The sequence below is a fragment of the Parambassis ranga genome, chromosome 1 (genome assembly GCF_900634625.1).
Source record: "Parambassis ranga chromosome 1, fParRan2.1, whole genome shotgun sequence".
Taxonomy (NCBI): domain Eukaryota; kingdom Metazoa; phylum Chordata; class Actinopteri; family Ambassidae; genus Parambassis; species Parambassis ranga.
Window position 1 is genome coordinate 16,966,355 of NC_041022.1, and position 23,613 is coordinate 16,989,967.

Below are 23,613 nucleotides of genomic sequence, written 5' to 3' on the forward strand. Positions count from 1 at the left end.
CTATGCACCTTCTACAGCAGAGAGACAAGTTCATATGAAACAAGAGTCATATCTCTTCTTGTTTCCCTTCATCATCTTTTAAAGCCACTACTTCCTCTACTGAACAGCTTTTTATCATTTGTGATATAAAAACAGTGAAATAGTGGATTTAAACTTATGAGGACTTTAAGAAAGCTTCATACTTGATTGTTGAACTTCCCTTGGAGGTATTTTTCAAACATTATGTAAGTGAGCCGGCCTCTCATGATGCGCTTCCCTTTTATGTAACACCCAGTGTGCTGTTTTGTTTGTGGTGATTCAGCCTTGACTGCAAATGGCTGCTTCCCAGTTTGCAGGCATAATTAGACAAGAGAACATAGAAATATTATGTGTTGGTCATAATGAGCAACCATGCAAGCAGGGCATGGTTGAATTCCATTCAACTCAGTGATGTGAAAAGCACTGAAATGTTAAAAGTTTAGAAGCTTTATAAAACACATTTAGTGTAATAGTCATTAGTACTGTCAGCTTTGTAATATACAGACTGCCCTTTACAAAGTCGAGGGAACAGAAATAATTCATAGAAGCTGCCAAAAGCAAATGTGCCCCCATGCATCATAAGTAAACCCTTTCACTTCTCCTAAAGGGTGACTCTGGGGGTCCTTTTGCCTGCACGGCTGCTGGAACAGACACCTGGGAGGTCCATAGCATCGTCAGCTTTGGACCTATGGGTTGTATAAAAGACAAGAAACCATCCACCAACCAAACCAACCATGTTTACACGAGTGTCTGCCTTCAGTGACTGGATCAATGACAACATCAAGAAGTTTGTTTATGAAAGTGGTAAAACAACAACACTTTGAATTAAAGATGATAACAGGGTGATTTTCTTCTGCTGCTGTAACTTTTCATTTGGCTTCACCATTCAGTATTTCTCTATAACAGAATCCCATTTAAAAGGTCTTAATTTGATGTTCTGTATACTGATGATGTGAACATTATGTGACAACCTCCCCAGGAAAAAAAAGAAACATTATTAACTGTTGCTACAACATACAGTGTAGAACTGGTGCTGAAATAAACATTTGCAAAACCCCCAAGTTCAATTCTGAAGTGTACATGAAGATTACTCTGATTCTGATCTTTCTAATAATGATAATGTTCATTATAATGTAATTTGTGAGACTTTATTGATTAAATGTTTTATTTACAAAAATGTGTTAATTATACAAATGTATGTATTTGTTTATACACAGACGCATGTTTAAAGGATTTATGAATAATTAGGTTTATTATAAAAAAAAGGTTTGTTTCTGTTACTGTGTGTTGGTTTAAACCTGCTACACACATCATATTCAACCTTCTGTGGAGGTATAATCACCCCCCGAACAAATAAGCTCTATCCTCTTTCATCCGCACACGGATAAACTCTGCAGGACACATTTAAAGTTTTGGGGGGTTTTAGCCCCCTCTGTCACATGACCAGGCAAGTGAGCCAATAGGAGAGCTCAGCTCAGATTTCAGTCTAGGAGGAGAGAGAGGAGCAAAGAGGGAGGAAGAAAAAGAGACTAATCTGTGCTCATGGGCTGGATAGCAGGCAGTTTGCCGGTAGTGACAGCACTTCTATAAACTCTCTCGCTCTCTGGATTAGCTGTTTTTTTTGAGTGGAATGGTGCATTTTAAGGCGAAAGAGGGTCCCAGCAGCGGGAAACACACAGGAGTGTGTCCTGGAACAGAGTGAAGAGAGGAGGAGGGAAGACAGCAGCCAAATTTTCCTTTTCTTCTGTGGGAGAATGGGGGCAGGAGCTATGACCATCTGTGTGAGTAGAAGCTACCACGTCTCAGCTGGCTTTAAGACTTCCCATTCAACCTGTGATTAAGGGCTAAAGAATGCAGAACTGTGTGGAGAGCCTTTTATGTTTCAGGGAGAGACAAATCTACTTTTCCGACAAGCAGCAGGGTCAAAAATTACAAATCAAACCCAAAGCTTCATGTTTTCTGTCCACAGCTGTAATTTTTTTACAGTTGATGATCTAACACCTCAGTAAAGTCACTTTCATAGATTTTCCTTCATGGAAACTGACTTCATGCACATTACAGTGCTTTAACTGTCTGCTTTTTTTAAACTTCTCGCCTTTAGCAGAAGTTTCCTTGCAGCTGTTGCCTGTAGAGCCTGTGGTGCTCATGCTACCAGTTGCTTCTATGGCCACCCACAGAGGGAGAGGGAAAGAGAGAGGCTGAGGGAAAAGAGGAGGAGGAGGGGTGGAGAGGAGGATAGGAAAAAGAGGGCACATGCTTGGGCTTGCTTATTCCCTTCATGAGTATTTGAAAGCTATGGGTAGATGGCACATCCTGTTAGCAGTCATAAAGTTTGATCATTCACTTAAACAGCACAACGTGTTTTTAGAAAAGTCTCTTCCAGACACATGAGAAAATATTTTAATATATTACAGACACTTTTGTTGAAGGAACCCTCATTGTTTAGCTTCAGTCACTTCACAATAGGTTTCTCTTTCACTGTCAGAAGTTGGAGTGAGAAAACATTTTAAAGTTGGGGGAGGGAGGGGATGAAGGTCGTTGGGTGAATCACAGCAGACTATCTTCTTAAACAATAGATGCAATTGGGTGCTAATAGCATGCGTTTCTCTTCATCTGAGACTTGTCATTCACAGAGGGCTTTAAAATTCTTCCCCACAAACTGACTGGAAACACTAGCATTTTAGGGAGGACTCACATGGCGTGCTTAGTTTATGGTTTCTTTGACATCAAACTACTAACAAAAGCATTAGTTTGCATGTGGTAGTACTTGTAACCTGTGTCTGCTGTGGTGTGAAGGTGGGAAATTGCTGCAAATTGGCTATTGTGTTTTATAATGGGATTTAAGTAGGTTGCCGCTGTAGTATTTTGGTACTATAAGCTTATATGATAGTTTTAGGTTGTATGTACTCTAAGAAAGTGTGTGTGTGTGTGTGTGTGTGCATAGAGACAGATTTAGGGGACATCTGTTCAGTAATGACTGTCACAGTCAGACCTAGCTGAGATCAGCTTACTCTTTTAACACCTGCAGCAGTAGCACTATGGGAGCCCAATCTGTGGCACAGAAATGTGCAACCATTGCTACAATTCATATATATATAGAAGATGTTCACTGTTAAAAATGTACCCTAACAATTGTAGGCAGTACACTTCAAATGTACTTAATCAGAGATCAGAGTTTATGGCTGAGCAGTATTAGCATACAGTGTATCACTAATTTTGATGTGAATGTGTGTTGTATGTTGTACTAACTGCCAGAACATGAGGTAAAAATCTTCCTTCATCAGCCATCTTAGCATCATCTGTCAGGTGCATTACAGTCATGACAGTGGCACACATGCCCACCCGTTTTATCTTAACAATCTCAAATGTTATAAACTCAGTGGTACTTCCTTACCCTCCACTTCTTAACATCCTATAGCTTAGTGTGCTGCTGTAGACCTCACTGCAGCTAAGCTACAGCTGAGGTCTCTCATTTCACTTTGTGGGTCAGTTCACTTGTTTGAAGTGAACTCTGGAATGACAACATGTCACATGGTGTAGTTGTAGCTATGGCTACGACAGTAAAACTCACTCTAATTCTGTGTTGCTCAGAAGTACAGGAAGTACTCCTCACCCTGTCTGCTTTTGGTTGGTGCTGGTACTGACTAAACAAAGGCAGACATGCATTACACTGTAGTTAGATGTAGTTAGGCCTACCCTGCTCTGTTGGGTGGAGCCTCATTGAATGAAATGATGCTTCTCCAGGTGATGCAATATGTGTAGTCAGTGTTACTACCCGAAAAAGACAGCAAGTTATTGTGTTCTAGGGCTGCAACTAATGACTATTTCAATAGTCGACTAGCCATCGACTACCTTAATGACTAGTCCATTAGTCATTATGAAGCGCACAAAAAATATGGCTTTGTATCTTTTGTATATTTAATATATTTTGTTTTTAGCATTTTCCTTCCATTAAAAAGATGAAACAAAAAATTAGAAGACGTAACTTTTATTGCTTCCAAGTGCATTTTCTGCATAGCAAATATGAACTAAAAGTTTGCAGTATTGTAGTAAACAACAATAGATTTACAATCAGCAATACTATAAACATTGTTCCATAAATTAAAGTGCATGGCATTTAAAGTTTGCTAAACAAAAATCTCTGGTCCATCAGTGTCAGAATATAACTAAATGAAGGAAAAGGTCATTCACAGTTCATACTGAGGAAAGTCAGCATCTCTACGTGGTCTTGAGTGAGGCTTGCTCTCTTTTGAGAGCAGATGTTACCAGCTGCAGAAAAGATGCGTTCTGCCGGAGTGGATGTTGCAGGAATGCACAGAAGAGACCTTGCAAGCTTTGTCTTTCAAGGCTGTGCGGCAACCATGCTGTGATTGGTCGGAATTTATTGTGGGCGTGATGAATGTGGAGAAGCGCAAGAGCCTCTCCAGGTATATAGGTAGGTGTATAAACAGCGCTGATTCAACAGATTTAGATAAGACCATACTGGTTTGCATGATGAGCAATAAAAGAAAGAAAGAAAGGCAAGTCAGGGTGATTTGTCACCAATAACTCCAGACAGCCATTCACACATACCAGATGGTGACTGTTATTACCATTCTATATACTCCTACATACCCGGGCATAACAGGCTCGTTAACAATGTCTGTATATCTTTGCTATTGTTACTTTTAATGTCGCATCTTCACAGCTCATCACCGGACAGTTTGAAGTATCGCAGGCACATTGGAACACAGTAGATGTGCAAATGTGGTCATAAAGGCACAAACACTGAATCTTTGCTATTGTTACTTTTAATGTCGCATTTTCACAACTCATCGCCGGACATCTCACGCTGTTGCAGGCACCCTCTCTGTATAATGCCCTCTTGCCATGGCACAAGTCCTTGTGGTGTGTTAAAAAACTCAGTAAAGTCTTTCCTTATAGTTTAGTGGGCGGGCCGTATGAGGAGTTCTGCACACACGCGTCTCGCGGAGTATGGTACCTCAGTGCGGAAAAGACCTTTTTTTTGTATCTCTTACCACCCGTGGAGTGCGTTCTCCGCTCTTTGTCTCGCGGAGTATGGATCCAGCTTTAGGCAGGGTTGGAAAACAGCCCTCATTTTCCCTCCACCATGTAAGAGGGTCTTCCATTTTGGGTGTTGCTGGTTCTGCAAAGTATACCTAAACTTCATTTCGGATCATTTGGATCTTTTGCTCTTGCCTGGGTGCTTGTATCCTCATCACTCAAACTGTCCAAGTCAGAGAGAAGGCCACTAAGTTCCGACTTCCCTCCTGAAACATTGAGCTGTCTCTGTTCGGTCTCTGTGTTCTGTTGTGTTAAGTCAGCATCATGAATTTCAATCCCCTTCACTTCTTTGATGGCAAGGACTTCAATCATGCCTTTCACTCATTTGCCATCTTCTGGAACTATATATTTAATTTTTCTAAACCCTGGGTCAATGGCAGCTGCGAGAACAAGTGGGTTGTCTTTCTCTACTGTGTTGAGACTCCCCCACCTTTCTGTAATCCCTTTGTGCACGTTGGCCAGAAAGGTTTTTCCTGAGTTTGCCTCAAAGTTAGTTAATTGCTATACCTTTGCAGCCCTTTAACCAGCTGAGGAAGGCTTGAAGCCGTTACATACTCTTGTCCACTGAGGAAAACTGTAGCACGTTCAAAATGCTGCAACCCTTGCACCAGCTCTTCGAGCAGCACCCACTGATCAGGCTTTAAATCAAAGTAATGTTTTCCCCTGGAGTAACCTCTGGATCTGACAGGGTTGCAGTGACTGGCCAGCGCTGTTCCAGGAGTCTGTCTACAGTATCATGTAATATGTCCTCTTCCATCGTGCACTAACATCCTAGATCAGCTTGTGCTGAGCTGTGTTCATCTGCTCCTGTTTCAACTTCAATTTTGCATTTGCCAGTTCACTTCTCTTGAAGCGTTCAACCAAGCTTCTTGCAGCACCAACGGCTCTGCAGATATTGGACTTTCTCAGAGCACTGTTAACTATGAGCTGCAGTGTGCCCAGCACAACAAACAGAAACCCAAGCATGTTCTTCTTCCAGCAGATGCATTGCTGCAACGATATTGGAACCGTTGTCATGCACTACTGCTTTGACTTTGTATCATCTCCTCTATCCATGCCTTAATGTTTAGAGCAGTATGTCTCTCATTCAGAGGCATGGGGGCCAGGTTAAAAGTCTTCATTTGCCAATCTTGGGTGATTAAATGTCAAGACACACCAAGGTATGAATCTATAGCATTGCTGGTCCATATATCAGCTGTCAGTGTGCGGTGGCTGTTGACTTCTTTTATTATTTCCTTTACCTGTGAAAAGAAAGTGATTTTGTTACAAATAGGCTAGTAGCACAAAAGTGTAGACATTTAACAAATGTACAAGTTTAACAAATAAGTTTACTTTTTGAAATATTAACATTATTGTAGTCGTGTTATTATTTAAATCAGAATTGAATTACCTTACCTAATTACCTAATTTTTGATATAGTTATAAAAACATTACATTTGTCATGATGTTTATGTACACTTTAACCAGACTACACGTATGAAAAGAACCATATTAACGACAATCGTATGTTGGCAGAGCTTAAACTGATATACCAACTTTAATGTGTGTGTGTCTCCTCAAGAACTCGAGATAAAGAGAAATTTGCTTGCCTCGTATTTCTTCTCCATCTTCAGTCAGGGTTAAACTGCTAAATCATCCGTCAACTATGGAAAGCGGCCTCATGTCTTTGACCCTCATGTTTAGAATGGACTCCGTCAGGGCAGTGGCTTGTTGCGGAGTACACGTCCACGGCTCCTGTACTCTTCTTTGCGCTGCATAAATATTAGCATACTACCACTGACACTACTCGGTCAACTAAACGGTCCTTAACACTGACATACAGGGTATATTTCAGCGACTGCATACGGTCAATAGACCGTATGAAATGTTCGTGAATCGCTGAAGTGGACCCATAGTGCGCAAGGCTCAGCTTGCAGTAACTGCATATGACAGCTTTCCTGGATGATACATACATAATGTTCCCAGACTTTGAATAAGCTCTGCTTATTCACTGCTTGTGCTTCAGTGTATGTACCTGGCGACCATGTGCTGTTACTGCATCCAAGGAACTGACACAAAAACTAATGCTAATTTTTTTTTTTTTTTAATTTTTCATGCCAACCGTCTTGGTGATATTCTCCATTTAGTTTAAAACAACGTTATTCAGGTGACAAAATATTAATTAATGTCATCTTAATTCAGAGCTTAAAGAGAACGCAGTAAATGAGAACACGTGGGTTTGTTTACTATCGCCATAGCAACGCTATCTGCTGGATTGGAATTTGTCAGAGAGCTCATTTTTTGAAAGCATACCGGGTCCACAGCAATGTTTTTTGTTACACCTGTTCAAATTCTCCCGCAGAAAATGAATTGGTGGTGAAACATTGTTTAGCAAAGGACTGTCACTAATGACCCGTCGACTACTAAATTGGTTTTTTTGCCATCGACTAATACTCGACTAGTCGTTGCAGCCCTAATGTGTTCTACAATCTGAGCAGCTACACGATGACACACAGAGCATGTGGCACTGTTTGACTTGAAAACAGGTAGGGTGGCTGGCAATTTAACACATCATGACTTTGGCTCTGCTTGAAACACTGCAAATACTGACTTGTATTCTTGAATAGGAGATGCTGTATATTTAAATCCAGGATCTAAATCAGACCTGGGCAAAGTACGGCCCGCGGGCCACATCCGGCCCTTGCGTCTTCAATGCGGCCCGCGGACTCCTACACACAATAGAAAAAAAAAAGAAGGCATCAAAAGTCAGCTGTCAGCACGGCATTACCGGTAACGTCTTTCCAACCCTCCTTGTCTCTTCCACGCTGGTGTACTGCTTCATCCCATCTACTCTTTGGAGAGACACGGTCGCGCTGTGTACACTTTAAAAATGCTGCGCGACTATGCTGAAATGTACGGTAAAGCGAGAAGAAACGCCACAGCGCATTCAGATGTTACCGCGGTGCTGCAGCCGACATCGTCATCTGCTCTTAAAAAGCTCAGACCTTGTCCAACTTTCAGAGCTTTGGGATTGTTTTTAAAATTAGTTTTAACTCTAATGGTTTTCTTCTGTAAAAATATCTTTACATCATCTGTGCTGCTCTGCACTGTGCGGGAGTGTTTTTCAACATACAACCAGCAACACTCAGTGGACCTGGACACACACAGAGGACAGAGGAGAGAGCAGTAAACACACAGACCAGTTCACATCATCAACACCCTCCGCCACACATTGATTCTGAGCCTTTTTTCCGCCAATGCGACTTTATAATATCGCTATCTTTCCATTCATTCAACTCCGCGCAACTCTCTCTCTCCCTCCCGTCCGCGTTCACACACACGTACACACATAAGCGCGGATATGTTCACAGAGAAGACGACCAACGTTCTTGATAATGGAACATCGCACCCTAACTCAGCGCAGACAGAGCTGGTAACGCAGCAAACATTATAGGTGATTTAAGGTGAAACGCGGTTGCGGTTGAGATAAACTACGTCATCAATATCGACAATAGTCAACTCAACTCAACTTTATTTATAGAGCACTTTAAAATCAACCAAGTTGGCCAAAGTGCTGTCCACAAATACAAAAGCATATAAAGCACATGAAGATAAAAAGAACAATAAAAACATAGTAAAAACATAAAACAGTAAAAGTCAACATCTCAGACTGAGTTAAAAGCCAAAGAGAAAAGGTATGTTTTCAAAGAGGATTTAAAAGCTACAAGAGAGTCAGCCTGCCTAATGTGCAGGGGCAGATTGTTCCATAGTTTGGGGGCAGTGACTGCGAAAGCACGATCCCCTCTAGATTTCCTCTTTGTTTGTGGGACTATTAAAAGAGACTGATCTGCCGACCTAAGAGAGCGTGAGGGAGTGTATGGCTGAAGCAGGTCAGACAGATACTGTGGGGCGAGGCCATTAAGACATTTAAAAACAAATAAAAGAATTTTAAAATCAATCCTAAAATGCACTGGGAGCCAATGAATGGAAGCTAAAACCGGAGTGATGTGCTCAAATTTTTTGGTACCTGTTAAAAGACGGGCTGCAGCGTTTTGAATTAATTGCAGACGAGACAGCAGCGTCTGGCTGAGCCCAACATAAAGTGCATTACAGTAGTCAAGTCTACAAGAGATAAAAGCATGGATTAAAATCTCAAAGTGATGTCTTGATAAAAATGGCTTGACTTTGGCTAGTTGTCGTAAATGATAAAAATAGTCACATAGTCACATATAGTCACATATGAATAATAACATCAAAAGCTGTTTTATTAATCAGTTAGTTGCCTTTAGTAGTTCCATATATCTGATTATAGTATTTATGCTGTTAATGTATTTATGTGGTTATATCACATTATTTATTTTAACCTTTATTTTACCAGAAAATGTCATTTTACAAAACAAGAACAGGCTGATATATGAGGTCAGTGTTGACTTCATATAGTGAAATAAAAACCTTCAGCTTCAGATGTTTTTGTATGTTTTTGTGGCCCTTTGCTTTTCTAATGGAAGTCTATGTGGCCCTCGCAAAAAAATAATTGCCCACCCCTGATCTAAATGTAAGAAAAAAATAAAAACCCTGTTGATAGTGACACATGTGGTCATTAAGTGAACTGCAGTCAGCATCCTGTTGATCATGCCTGTGTAAGAGCGAGTTCCTACTCAAGAGTGTTCCTACTCAATACTTAATATGCACTGTTGTATGTTCTGTATACTGTATGATTCTATAGTTTGATATCAGACTACTGTACTCAACTCTGTGGATTAGACTGATTCAAGGTTCACAGTCTGGCCCCAGGCAAGCAGAGCATAGGTAAAGAGATCCGTTACATTATTTATTGTTGGGTAAAATTCATGTGTATATCCTTAACAAGAACATTAGCCAGGTAGCTATTTTAGAGGGTGGATCAGCTTGGTTTAGCCCCATCATAACCTCACTTTAAGCCTAACAGTTTCCTCATGTTAAACCCTTAATGTATGATTTGGATTCTGCCCCTGGAAGGATGCTGTGTCTGACTGCATAAAGACTTTATTAGTGTCTGTATGTTTGTGCATAAACACAAAGATACTCACCACACTTTAATCTATTCTTCTTTCTATCCATTCAAATAAATAGTGATGATAGCTGAACATATATCATCTCCCATTAGGATACTGTGTGTGTGCACAGGTGTGTGCGTCACTCTGACAATGCCTTAAAGGTGTTGCATGGTAACTTGATATTTGTCGTAGCAACACATGCACAGCCAGCCCTCCCCTTCTGATGTCCTTTTAGCTCTTAGCACACATCGTCCTCTAAAAGCATGATACAGTGCCTGCTGGAGGTGTGCATGCGTTGCCTCCATGGAGTCACCCTCACTCCTTCCATGCACACCTTTTAGTCTGTAGAGTGTCTAACCTGATGCTGCCTCCAGTGCTGCTCTCTGTGCTCCAGATAGTCAGTGGCTCACTGCTGCTCTCTTCTCTTCCTGCAGCACAACATGACAGCAGTGAAGGTTAAAGAAGACATGAAGAAGATGGTCCAGATACCTATGCTGAGAACCAGAACAGTGGCAGCCAAGCACACCAAGGTGTTTGGGGCATCCCTGCTTGAGCTGCAAGAGAAGGGCCTGGTGAAGGACGGAGTGCCTCTGGTGGTGCGGAGGATGGTGGAGCACCTCAGTAAGCATGGTGAGACCAAATTTATTAAAAGAGAATAAAGCAGTTTTTGTTTTTTACTGTTTCCACATTGTAATAGTGTTTGACCTGTATGAGTTCCAGGTATGGTAACACTATATATTATCTTTATCTACTTTACCACTGTATGAGCACAAATGATATATTATCTTTTGGGTTTGTGTATTATTGTCTGAACTTACTGTATCTAAGAATATCAAAATTAACAATTACACAAGAAACGTTATCATCATAATCTATGCTCAGCATGTTTACAACAACTTTTTCTTTTGACAGTTACATATATTCTTTCTGACACCTTACAACATTTTAAACAATCTAAACAATTTATAATTTAACGCTGTACAGAAATCAATGTGTGTCTTCAATGGAAGCAAAAAATGCAGGTTAAATAAATAATAAGAATCTATACAACACAAACAACCCACCGTCCTCTTATTGACCTACTTTACCATATTCTGTAGTTCTCTGTTTGACCACTAGATGGCGGTGTGCGAAAGGTGAACTCGGTCTCAAGGACTATACTGACAACAAATGCCTCATTCACAGGATCCATTATACTCAATATAATGCCAGTGGTACAAGAAATATAATACAGTTTTAATAGATTAGTTTATTAGATGTCTGTCTGTCCTAATATCATGTAGGTGGTTTTTTGTTGCGTTAAAATCAAATCAATAGAAAGACGTTGTCGAATGTTTTTATGGAGATATTTTCTACAGTAGAAAGTAGCTCCACATAACTATGAAGATTTGTTGTGCAGTTTAGTCGACTGGAGACGCACACTGTAAAAGATTAGTGAAATATTAATAAAGTAAGTGCTTTAAATGATTTGGTGATTAAGTGGGAAACAGTCTCTAGTTGCGTAGTGATTTCCTCTCAACATTGTGCTCACAACTAAAGAGGTTATTTGCTGGATGTTACCATCTTTGCCGTGTCAACACAGCAGAGGTAAGCAAACATCTGCAAAGCCATTCTTTGTCAATTTTACCTCTAATAGGTTTTTTCATCAACATCCATCTTGTCTGAGGCAGGTACAAGCTGCAGCTAGCTAACAAACACACACACAGCTAACAGTAGCGTTAGCAAGAACGCCTGAAACTTCTGTGGCTAACCCAAGATAAGTTACACTTCAGGAGCAACTAAACATACACGTTTAGTGATGTATACATTAGTCTTAGGGTCATAAGTGTGTGCACGAAATAACTCAGAGGCCTTACCAGTTTAAACTGCAGACTTTGTAGCATGTAGCTAGAACCAGCTTCAAACTGTAGCTAGTGGTGAGCTGGTCAGGTTGGTGGGCTACCTGTTCCAGCTGGCTGGTACACCAGCTCTGAGGTAGTAGATTCAGAAAATTAAAATTAAATATTTTATTACTGAAAAACGATATAGTTAGTGCTGCAAAGAAGAGGTCCCAATAAAACATATACATTTGAATAGGAACTGAAAACTGGTGTGGGGACATGTTTACATCATCCTCTGGTGAAAGTAAACATCTGCATCATACTTTGTTGGGAGTATTCCTTTTTAATGCTTTGAAGTACTTAATGTTGCTCTAAGGATGTTGTGACATTACCAACAAAAACATTACATGATCACTTTTAAGTTTACAAGTAACGTAAGCGACCGTACTGAATAACTGAAGTCCAGCTTGTGTTAACATAACCTAAATGATATTTTTGTGCCTTTCTTCCAGCACTGCATCAGGAGGGTCTGTTCAGAGTCAATGGGAACGTCCGTGCAGTGGAGACCCTGAAACAGCAGCTGGAGAGCGGCAGTGAGGATGTGGACCTTCTCTCTGGATCTGACTGGTGCACTGTGGCCAGCCTGCTCAAACAGTACCTCAGAGATCTGCCAGAGGGTCTGGTAGACTCAGCAGTACAGCAGGCACTGATACAGCACTACCAAGGTAAATCACCAAGGTTTTAAATGTAATGATTTTGTAAATGCTGTTTGCTTATTTATTTTTCTAGAAATAACTGAACAGCTGGAGATTGGGTTCATGTGACACATCTCCACAATAATATTAATACCCAGTGAATATCTAGACCATGATCTGACTGGATGATGAGCAAAGCTATTTTAGATGCTGAAATATACTATTAGCAGTGTGTGTGTGTGTGTGTGTGTGACTGATATGAAAAGGGATGGACCTCATATTTCAGGACATAATCTTGGAGGTCATAAAAGGTAAAGTGAGTCGTTTGGCAGGAGAAGTGTCTGTGCTCACGCTCAGCTCTCTCCCACCGCTGGGTTTAATCTGTTGGATTGGAGAAGAGTGCACACTTTGGCTGCAGTGTTCGTTTTGCTTTCGTTGACCCCATAAATAACGGCCTGATTTTTCAGGGCCTACGGCCAAATGCTGCATTAGAAGGCTGCTCTTGGCTGCTGAATAAAATTATTTTGGTGTACTTTGTGGAATTGTTTTGGCATCTGTGGTAGATTTGACGTGAGTGGAATAGATTCTGATTCATTTGATCTAATGATTAGCTGTAGACTCGGGTTCATAAGTTGGCCATGATATGATGTGTAATGGCTTCAAAGCATGGTTGCATCTCAAGTGAGGCTGTTATCTAAACCAAAGAAGTAGCAATGAGTTTTATATAGTTTTATATTGTGATGGCTGAATGTTTGGGGATGTTTTTGACTTTTTAGGTTTATGTTTACTTATAGGAAAAGAGTGTAGATGACACCCTTGTCTCTTACATACTGATAATTATCACAAAAATAAATGGACATCAAATGTCATGGCTGTATCCACTCATTAGGATTTTAATGGAACATCACATGAGAAGCTGTTTATGCCGGGTATATGTGACAGGTAACTTGGAACTGGAAGAAGTTTCAGAAGTTCATTTTTTTCATGTAGAGAGTTAAGCATGCATGGCCTCTCTCCTAAAGCCATAACTTTAGGAGAGAGTCTCCAGAATATCTTGGAAGACCGTGGAAAGTGGCCAATGTGTTATTGTATAACCATAACTTTGAAACACTAACTAACTAACTAACGATGGAAAAAGTGAAGCGACACCCTGTATCTCCCTTGTTTATTTATTTGGCAATAATGTCCTGAAACATAAACAAACTAGCACTGATGACACAGCCTTGATGGTACACCGTTTTGTACAGAGTGCCACATCCTCTTGCACATTCTTAAACATTAGGTCATGTATGCACAACCAGAACCGGAGCTTTACTCAGCTGAAACAGGAGCAGCTGTGAGCCCCTCTACATACACACATACACACGTATTCACATTCATTCGCATGCATGCACACTTACCCACTCACAACGTTTGCGTCACTCAGTCATTCAGGATCAGTAGTCACATCCGTTTATCCAACACTGACCCAATTATGTACCCCAAGTAATAGCATCAACATATTTTCAGGCTCTTTGCTGTAATGCTCACGTATTGCTAGTCACCACAAATTATGTTCAGATATTTCTGAGGGCAGGTGCTGATGTGCAGAAAATGGAGTTCAAATACAGTGTTTTACAATTTGTGACTTGTTTCAGAGCAGGTCGCATAGCCTGTATCACTCCTCACTTGTCGTTTAGGTGTCATTCTTGACTGAGAAAATAGAATTGAGCAGTGAGACATTTTTAGAAGCCTGTTAGGAATAAAATCCAAGATAACATCTGTTATTCACTCTCAAGTGCTTTTATTCTGGCAAGAAGCAGCAGTCACATACACAGACAGACGTCTCTGAAGGAATGCTCAAGGTCTTCTCTAAGCAGCTTGCATATTTTTTATCTGACAGTCATAACAGTGCCATACACGGTTAATGAAAAATCACAGGAGCAAAGGCATGGTCAAGAGTAATCCCTTTAGGATAAGGTTCAAAGTTTATACATTATACATAAGTACATTATACCTCACATGTATAGGAATTAGGAATCTCCAGGAATCTCCAACAAAGTCACGTGTGAGTTATGACTGAAATTTGTTGGGTCTTAAGAAACTACATAGACTGAAGTATAAAATAATAGCAACCCCCCTTTAATCTGTGCCGTGTGTCTGCAGAGTGTGGTGATGATGGCTCCTGGTCGGACATTAGAGACCTGCTCCAACAGCTGCCAGAGGTCCATCACAGCCTCCTGCGTTACCTCTGCCGTTTCCTCACACTTGTGGAGAGCAACCACAAGGACAACCGCATGACTGCCCCCAACCTGGCCACTGTGTTTGGACCCAGTGTCTTTCAGTGAGTTGATTATTTTTTTATAGCAGGAAAGAAGAACAGTTAACACTTCAATTCACTTACTGAAATGTGCTGTGCAGCTGTGGAGAAACTGATGATTAACAGCAGTAGCAGTAATAGAAAATAGGTATGCACAATGATATTTTTATATATTTTCATCAGAAAACAGCTTTAAAAAAATTGACATTGGCTTAAAGTGAACAACGGAGCAGGTTAAGAGTTAAAACATTACAACAAACATGTATTTGTGTAGACTATAAGAGTAGGCATGTTAATTCAGCTTATACTGGATACCAGCACAATCCTATATCTTAGATTCTTATGACAATAAGAATTCAAACACCACTCAAATAACAAAAATTGGCTTAAGTGTAGTGTAGGCAGTCATTCGTTTCCTGTTTCTATTCAGAATTATTTAAAAGTTAGTAGGAGGAATGAATGTTAATGAACCCGTTTCCACTGTTTGCACAGTTTTCAGTTGTTGTCAGTATGTTTGGCCAGCAGGTGGTGCTGCAGCGTATTTAGAGAGCATGAAGGTTTCAGCATTGAAAGGTCTGCCTGGATACTGGAATCCTGAGCCTGCTCTTAAATGTCCCTTTTAATAAATAGCTTGTTAAGCATTTGTGTTAAAATAGCTGTGTGGTTATTTTTATATATTTTATAGGATGTTTTCCTTTGTTTAAAATTACAACAAAGTGCAGACAAGTGCAAGCAAAAAAACTGAAGTCCTTCTTTATTAGTCATTGGTGTGGTTTGCTCTGTGACCTTGATGTCTTGTTGTTCCTCTGGATAAAGGCTGATTTTATGACTAGCGGCACAGTCTGTTGGTACCATTGCTGCAAAATTAGGCTGGGACTGATCACGTTTCTGATGCTATAAAAATCTAAACATCCATGCTCTGTAACACTGTTCTGCAGCCATACCTGAGTCAGCTTTAGACGTTTTAGCCTGATGCTCAGAAAAAAAATGATGCCTCTCTGCAGCTGCTGAGCTCAGTCTCTGTTCTCACTTTGTCTGTTAACTAATGGCTTGCTGGGCAGTCAGTTTCAAGCCGCACTTCTACCTTTCTCAACCTGTAATGGCACTCTTCTTCAGGCTTGTGACTGGTGGGCATTTTCATTGATACACTGGAAACTTGGGCTCCATGGAAACAAGATAAAATCTCACTGGGAAGAACACTGTACAGGTTACTCTACTGTACAGTGTGTTCTCCTCTGTGAGAGTGTTGTATGTAATTATTCCTACAGCTTGGCCAATAGCTCATATAGATGTACATCTCACACAGCTGTTCAGTAGCATCAGACATTGGACTAAATAGGGACTTGATTACAGTGTAAATGTTTAGCTTTCTTTCTACTGTTTGAAGCATTTGATTGAATTTGAACTGTTTTCATCTTTTGTCATTTTTAGCGTGGCTCCTACTTTTGAAGCACTGAAGGACCAAAATATCTGCAATAAGATCATGGTGAAACTCATCCAGAACTACAGCGACATCTTTGAGAACAGCGCTGACAATGAAGGCTGCACAGAAGAACAGTCCACGCTTATCATTGTCAAGGTGGTGTATACTCACCAGATCTTGGTGTTTATATAAAACAGATCACTGCTGGTGGTCAATACAATGAAGCACAGCTTGTAAGACAGTCAGTCACATGTTGTTCATGATCTTTGAGTTCCTCTCTGACCTCACCTTATGCCCATCCACTTAAAGAAGTGATTGTTTATTAAAACAGGCTTATATAATGTCAGGGTAAAATTGATTTAAGTATTGATCTTATATGACAGCCTAGCAGGAAGGACTCCACAGGTAGCTGCTTTTAAGTCTTTGCTTGTTGATTTTTAGCTGTTGCTGTGATGGATGATGTCTGTATTGATTAGCTGGTTTGTCTGGTCTGCTGGCTTTCTTAGATGCATCTTGTCGAGAGATGATGCAAAAACAAAGTGCTGCATAACACAAGAAGAGTACAGTGTCGTGTCACACACACAGGAAAATCACATCACAAGCAGTTTTTGAAAACCTTGTCTGCAGTTCTACTTTTGGAACGGCATTTTTTTCACCTCAGTATTTCAACATCCACAATGTCTTGATTGTTGATTGATGTGACATTAGCCATCTGATGACCGGGCAGTGACCACAGGAGCTCCCTGTGGATTTGACCCCTCACCTCTACTCTCCTTCTATTTTTAAAGGCATCAAACACCCACATGGCGCAAAAGAAACCCTCTGACAGAGGAACTATTTCACAAATTAAGTGATCACTGCTCTTTTTTATTGAAGTTTAAGAAGCATTTTTCTACTCACAGTAAAATTGAATCTGTAAAGACTGTACAATATAGTCTCAGTTATTATCAAAGCATTTACAGTCACAGATGTGTCTGTGCTGTGTTGTAATTGCCTTTAAGGGCACTGCCACATGAGACCGCGCTGACCATTGGGAAACCCCTTCTTAAGAAAAAGATCTTCGTACACACAAACATGCCCACACACACAGAAACACTAGCGCATACACAGACGCACACATGGCCTGTAGAGGCCTCCTCATGTCCTGACCCTACATGTAATGGCTTTGAACACATGATCACCAATTTTGCCTTTAGCTTTGCTCATAAAATGCTGACGAGCAGGAGGCATGCATGGCGGTGTTTATGTCAGTATATGTGTTTGAGGATGCAGCCTGTTTAAGTCTATTCATGACCCTGTTGTTGGGGGCTCTCAGAAGTAAAGCTGGAAACACTCAGCCAGCCAATAGTTAATACATGGGACATATCATAGGAACTATATGTGAAACTTCTATTTCAACAAGAAGAACCAGAGAACAAAGCTTTGTCGCCTCTATTAGACATGATATGTTGCCTCTTTTGTTCCTCTACTGTATGTAAGATGTGGATTACTAATGCGCCTGTCTCTTTTGTCCTCTTTCTGGTCCCAGGAGGCACACGTGACAGATGCAGACACAAAGAAGTCACCCAGCCATCTCAATGCAAAGACACCCACACCAGCTCCCAGGATGAAAGTGAGTGCTGAGCTTTTCACTAGCAAGCCTGCATGTGTGCGTCTTTGTTTATGCTTTAATGCTCTGCACTGTTACCTGTTATGGAAGCTTTGGTCTGAGTCTGCCCACAGTGAAATGAACTACAGTGTTGTTTATGCCTGACATTCCCAGGTCAAACTTGCATGAACCCTTCAAATTCCCTTACATAGTCCTTTTTAACACCAACCATGTGATCTGTGTGACGTGATTAACGTGGGCATGTTTTGGAAAAGCTGTTTTCTAACAGCAAAGCCATTTCTCTGTGCGTCTGTGTGGGTTTCAGCGAGATTTAAAGATGTTATCAGTGTCAGCTGACTTGTGTATACTGCATGGCATGGAATTACAGGTCACTCAGTGCAAAGAGTGGCAAACTTTTTTATAAGTTTGAACACAACATTACCGAAAGGTTATCACTTGTTTCTTGGATAGAAATGTTTAACAGCAATAACAATAATTTATTTACTTTCTCTGGCCGATAAATATATGAAGCAAGCTACAGAAATGATGAATGACACCACTAGTAAATATACTACATTACTACTACAACACAAAACTGTAGCATCGCCAACACATACAATGCATACACAGATGTAGAAATAACTTTTTTCATTTTGTGAATTTTGTTTACTTAATTGTCCGTCATTGGTAAACTATTTATTGCCTTTTAGGTGTATGTGATCTTGGTACTGTTGTGTGGTTTTAGCAATGTACATAATTATTCAAATATTTTATTTTAATCCATACATTTTACTACTTTTTTGTCAGATCCTAGACCTAAATTCACCAGGAAATGCAGAACCTTTGAACAGATCTTCCTCTAACACTCCAAAGCCAAAGCCAAGGAAGAAGGTAAGGTTTGTTCCTGTCAGTGTGATTAGTTGTTGGCGGTTTATTACAGTTTACTTTTCACCGTTTCCACTAAACACTTACTTCTTTCTTATCTGCTGCATTGCCTTGGTGCTGATTAGCCTGACTTCATCCCTCAGACAGCCTCTGATGCTGGTGGCCTCACTGCTGTGTCACATGATGTGATTTGATAAAGGCAATCTGGTGCAGGAAACAACAACACACTTATTTGCTGAGAGACAAACAGCAGCTCTGGTATGCTCTGTGCTGTGTTAATACAGATGAGCCCTGTCACAAAAACACATCATTTGGTCATTGATTTTAGGGCTAATAAAGCCTGGAAGTTTACTGTTTGTGTACATGCTTTACAGACTGTGCTCAGGATCATTACTTTGCAGCATTCATTTAAATCAAACTGGTCGCTAGGAGCGCTGCATTGTTAAAGTAGGTTTAGTTTTTTAAGAGCAGTCTTAAACAAAGACCTGCTGCCATACATGGGTCATTCATATCAAGACCGAGTCTGTCATTAAAGAGATAAAAGAAATGCTGACTGATAGTAAGATAACTCCAGTAAGGTAAAGACGTGCTGATGGAGTATGTTTCCTTCCTTCAGCAGTCAGTGGGAAAAAAAATGCAGCAAGTAAAACAGCAAACGTTACGTCAGCAGATTGACTTTATTTGATATAATAAGAAGAGACCTGCAATCAATGTCAAACCACTGGCCATCATTACAAAAGAGAAAACACAAAAGTATGAAGGTTAATTTATAAACTGGATTTACAAAACAAACTTGTCCAATTTAAAAAAAAAAAAAAAAAAAAAAAAACATTCTGGTGTCACAATATTTAGAGAACGTGTGGGTTGTGAAAGATGGGTACATTATTAAATTCAGTGGCTATAGAGAGCAAAAAATCACAGATGTGTGATTCCTGATAGGAATCACACATCCATTTAAAAGATATGTCACAAGTCAAACCACTGGTAACAGCGGTGCAACCATTTTAGTGGTTGCTATTAGCAACAGCATGTCTGACCACTAGTCATGAATTTTTGAAACACTAAGCCCATCAGCTTCTGATGTTAATACGTTTAACTCAGGCAGAAACCAGCAGAGTCATTAAAGTCTCTTTCTTCCCTTAGAAATTGATTTCCATTCACAGGGCATTTATAGGAGGTGTATTGAACTGATCAAGTGAATCATCGTGATAAAAAATCTTAGCTTTTATCACTACAAGTAAAGTCTTAAAGTAAAATTTGGCTTCGGCTCTCTCACTGCTGAAGATAAATATAGTTGAAGATGTATTTTCACCACCAGAGCTGCACCACTTGCTGTAGTCTATAAGTCTATAAATGAAAGTATTCTTCAGTATCAGTTCTGGCCTGGCAGTAATACACACAAATGACACACCCAATCACTTTAATTACCTCTTTATTGTTTGTTTGATTTATGCTGTGTGTGATCAAAGGGGCAGTGTTTATGTCCATGTTTGAGCTTTGGACTGTTGTTACTGGAAAAGTGTTATAAATGTGTAATTTAAATCTTCTGTTGCTTTGGTGAATGTCAGCAACATTTTAGAACATTTTAAACAACCAGATGTCATCAAAAGTTTTTATACTAACAGCTAATATTTAAAAACATCTACTGTAAGAACTGGTATGGATCAGACTGTGATGAAAAACTAGACATCTGAGAAATACACTTTCAGTGAATAGAGACCAGTCACTGCAGATTAATGGAGGTAAAGCACATCAAAGTAAAAGTCCTAAATATTTTATTTGGCTTTCGTTGCGATCTTCTGAGATTTTAGTCCCCAAACCTTCAAATTATAAGTTAATCCACGATTTAGAAACCAGGTCATATCCTCATTCTTTGCCATCTGGCCTATTTCAGTCCTGCTTGCTGTTGCGCTGTTCGAGCTAGGGTTCATGCACAGGCAGAAACCAGAGGCACCGACAGAGAAAAGAGGACGGGTCAGTGGTTAACACTGCTCAGACTGACCTGGAGTTTAATTTTTAGCTCTGTTAGAGGTTCCATGACTGTCTAGTGAGAATTGTAACACTCTAAAAGTAGAGTCAGATTTTCCATTAAACTGTGTTCCGACACGCACAAATGCAGTGAAAGAACCCAGATAAATCTGAATCTGTATTTTGATCATTTAATTTGATAGTTCCACGATGCAGAATGTGGTACTAACTGTTCTATCAATATTTGCATTGATTGGCAAAGTCAACCTTTAGTGCAATACTTATAGTTTAACAGACTTGAGACCATGTGATGCAGCAACAGCTGTGATACCATGATATTCTGTTAGAATGAGAGCTCATTGCAGAGAATTATATACATTTATTAAGTATTCTCTGGGTCAGATTTAACTATATTCTGACCCGATTCATTGTGGAGGGAAAATGTTCCAGCATATTCTGACTAAGACAGCAGCCTCTCACCAGCACTGACGTCTGATATCACCTTTTTTTTGTGCCATCGCTCCTTCTCCATGACGTCTTCTCACAGTGTGATGACAGAGGCCTCCTGTCCTCGTGCTAAAAACAAGCCGATGACCATGCTGATGAGCACATTTTCCCTGCAGCTTTCTGAGAATGACATATGTAGTTAAATCAACCACAAAGCTCAGAGGGGCAAAATCCATGACCAGGTCTGGATAAAGAAGTTTGTGCCACTCATTATGTTGCCAAAGATTCACCCATTAAGTGCACTGCTGAGTGAATGTCTAAATGGAGGCTGCAGCCATAGATTTTCAGAGCATCCCATTAAGTTGGACCCAAAATGGAAATGTTCCACTGATAATTGGTGTAAAGACAAAAGTAAGCCTTTTAATTCAATTGACAGACATTTATCTACAGACAAGCTGCTTTTAGCCTTGGATGTTACCAACTGTTATCAATACTTAAGCCTCTGGTGTCAGACTCATTTTGTGTTCCCTGCAGCCAGCCAGCTATTAGGCTTTAGCGAACAGTAGCAGTGATGCAGGTGCTCTCCATATAGACAAGAACAAAGCTCTTAGATACATTCTTCAGCTTTTCTCTCTCGTTTCCCTGGTGGTGAAAATGCAAAAAGGTACCGTTCACAATGTGGCTGTAATTAGGTTAAGGTTCTATTCCTACACAACAGTTGGCGGTTCTCGCTCTCTATACCCTCTCCGGGTCAGTACGGTAAGACAAACATCAGTCTAACCTTACGGTTTTACAAGCTAACCTCCTTTTTTTCCTTCCCCCCTCCTTTATTGCTCTCTGCCTCACCTCAGATCCTTGAATGCATGTTTTATAGCAACCTGAGCAAAGGCTGAAAGCTCCACTGTGTGTGTCTCTGTGTGTAAAGTTGCATGAGGTTGACTGTAGGAGGAATGCTACCAGTGATCAGTATCATTTACCTCCATTGCTCTCTCATATTTCCCGTCACGGGACTCTGTTTTGTCAAACAGGTGAGGAAGGGAAAGAGTGACAGCATGATTCAAGTCATCCCCCAGCCTCGTCTCTCTTCTGGGGTGTCCCATGCAAGGCCGCTGTCCATACCAATTGTGTTGCCCCTGACCTCAGGGCTGAGGAGTCCCAGCCCAGATGTGATGGAAACGATACCTCACCAAGACACCTCAGACTCTAGCTCCCAGGTTGTCCACCTGGATATCAGCCTCTCTGGCAGCACGGACGGTCTCAGCAGGTCAGTGTGTTTGTGCTCCTGATTTTGAGCGAAATCTTTTTACATTTACAGATTTTTTTTAAATATGTGAAGTATTGTTTGTGAAGCCTAATTTAAAAAAAAAATAATAACAATCGGTATGAAGGTCTAAAAAGAAATTGGAATTCAGTAATCAGCCACACCTGTTGTTTTATGATTTTATTAGGATCACAGTCTCATCTGTGAGCACGATTGTTTATGACTGCTGTAAAATAAAAACCCAAGGTCATACAGCACAAAATTAAAATTCACTGATACATGCCCAATTAAAATTATATAATATCTGTTGTTGTTTTATGGTTCCATCTTGAAGGGGACTCTGTGAACAGTAAATGGGTTATGACCACTGTTTGCATAGATGATGTGCTGTCAGCCGAGGGTAAGGGTGAAGATTCTTGCATGTCTGACAGCGATCACAGACTGGATAGAGCCTGAGCCCTGTGGCAATGTGCCTTCGGCATGCAAACAAGCCTATTATAAGAAGCTGAAACTAGAACCTCTTGGTGTCGAGTGTCCTCAGTCCTGGAATAGCCAGGCTACAGCTGTGGCTGTTGTTAGGGTACCGGCTGCTTTAAATGGGGGCTTTTACAACATACTGCACTTGACCGCACTCTTGCACTGATAATCACTTTTGCTCATTTAAACCGTTTTAACAAACACAAAAACAGTGTGTATGTTTCAATAGTTTTTTAACATGAAGACATAAATATACATAAATGTATAAAGGATTTCTTCCAATAGTAAAACTACTTGATAGGGAATAAAGCATTAAACTTCTGTTAGATGAGAATGATGACACAATTTTTGGCTTCTACTACAGCTTAATGCACACACTGGTGACCTTTAGAAGGACATCAATCATAGTTTAAAACCATGTCAGCACCAGATCCATTAACGCATTACATAAACGTTTAATATGACACACACACAGTCACACATCATATCCATGTAAGTTATTTTTATCACACATAACTGTATGTATTTTTTTAACCATACAATATGTAGTTTGAATTTGTTTTGCTTGTTTATTGGCAATAATTGCCATAATATCATACATTATTAGGTTTTTGATAAAGCAATCTTTTTTTTTTTTAGCATTTGTATTATTA

General features: G+C 40.2%; 1 protein-coding gene across 1 annotated transcript in view; it reads left to right on the plus strand.

Annotated features, from left to right (window-relative positions):
- Positions 1–1,697: 1,697 nt before the first annotated feature.
- fam13a (family with sequence similarity 13 member A) overlaps positions 1,698–23,613 on the plus strand; it is a 47,370-nt gene continuing 25,454 nt past the window's right edge. The window contains exons 1-8 of the mRNA XM_028403556.1: positions 1,698–1,799; positions 10,532–10,727; positions 12,430–12,642; positions 14,758–14,935; positions 16,343–16,490; positions 17,863–17,946; positions 18,730–18,813; positions 22,251–22,486. Of these exons, the coding sequence (XP_028259357.1) occupies positions 1,773–1,799; positions 10,532–10,727; positions 12,430–12,642; positions 14,758–14,935; positions 16,343–16,490; positions 17,863–17,946; positions 18,730–18,813; positions 22,251–22,486 (1,166 nt within the window). The 5' untranslated portion in view covers positions 1,698–1,772. The remainder of the gene's footprint in view (positions 1,800–10,531; positions 10,728–12,429; positions 12,643–14,757; positions 14,936–16,342; positions 16,491–17,862; positions 17,947–18,729; positions 18,814–22,250; positions 22,487–23,613) is intronic.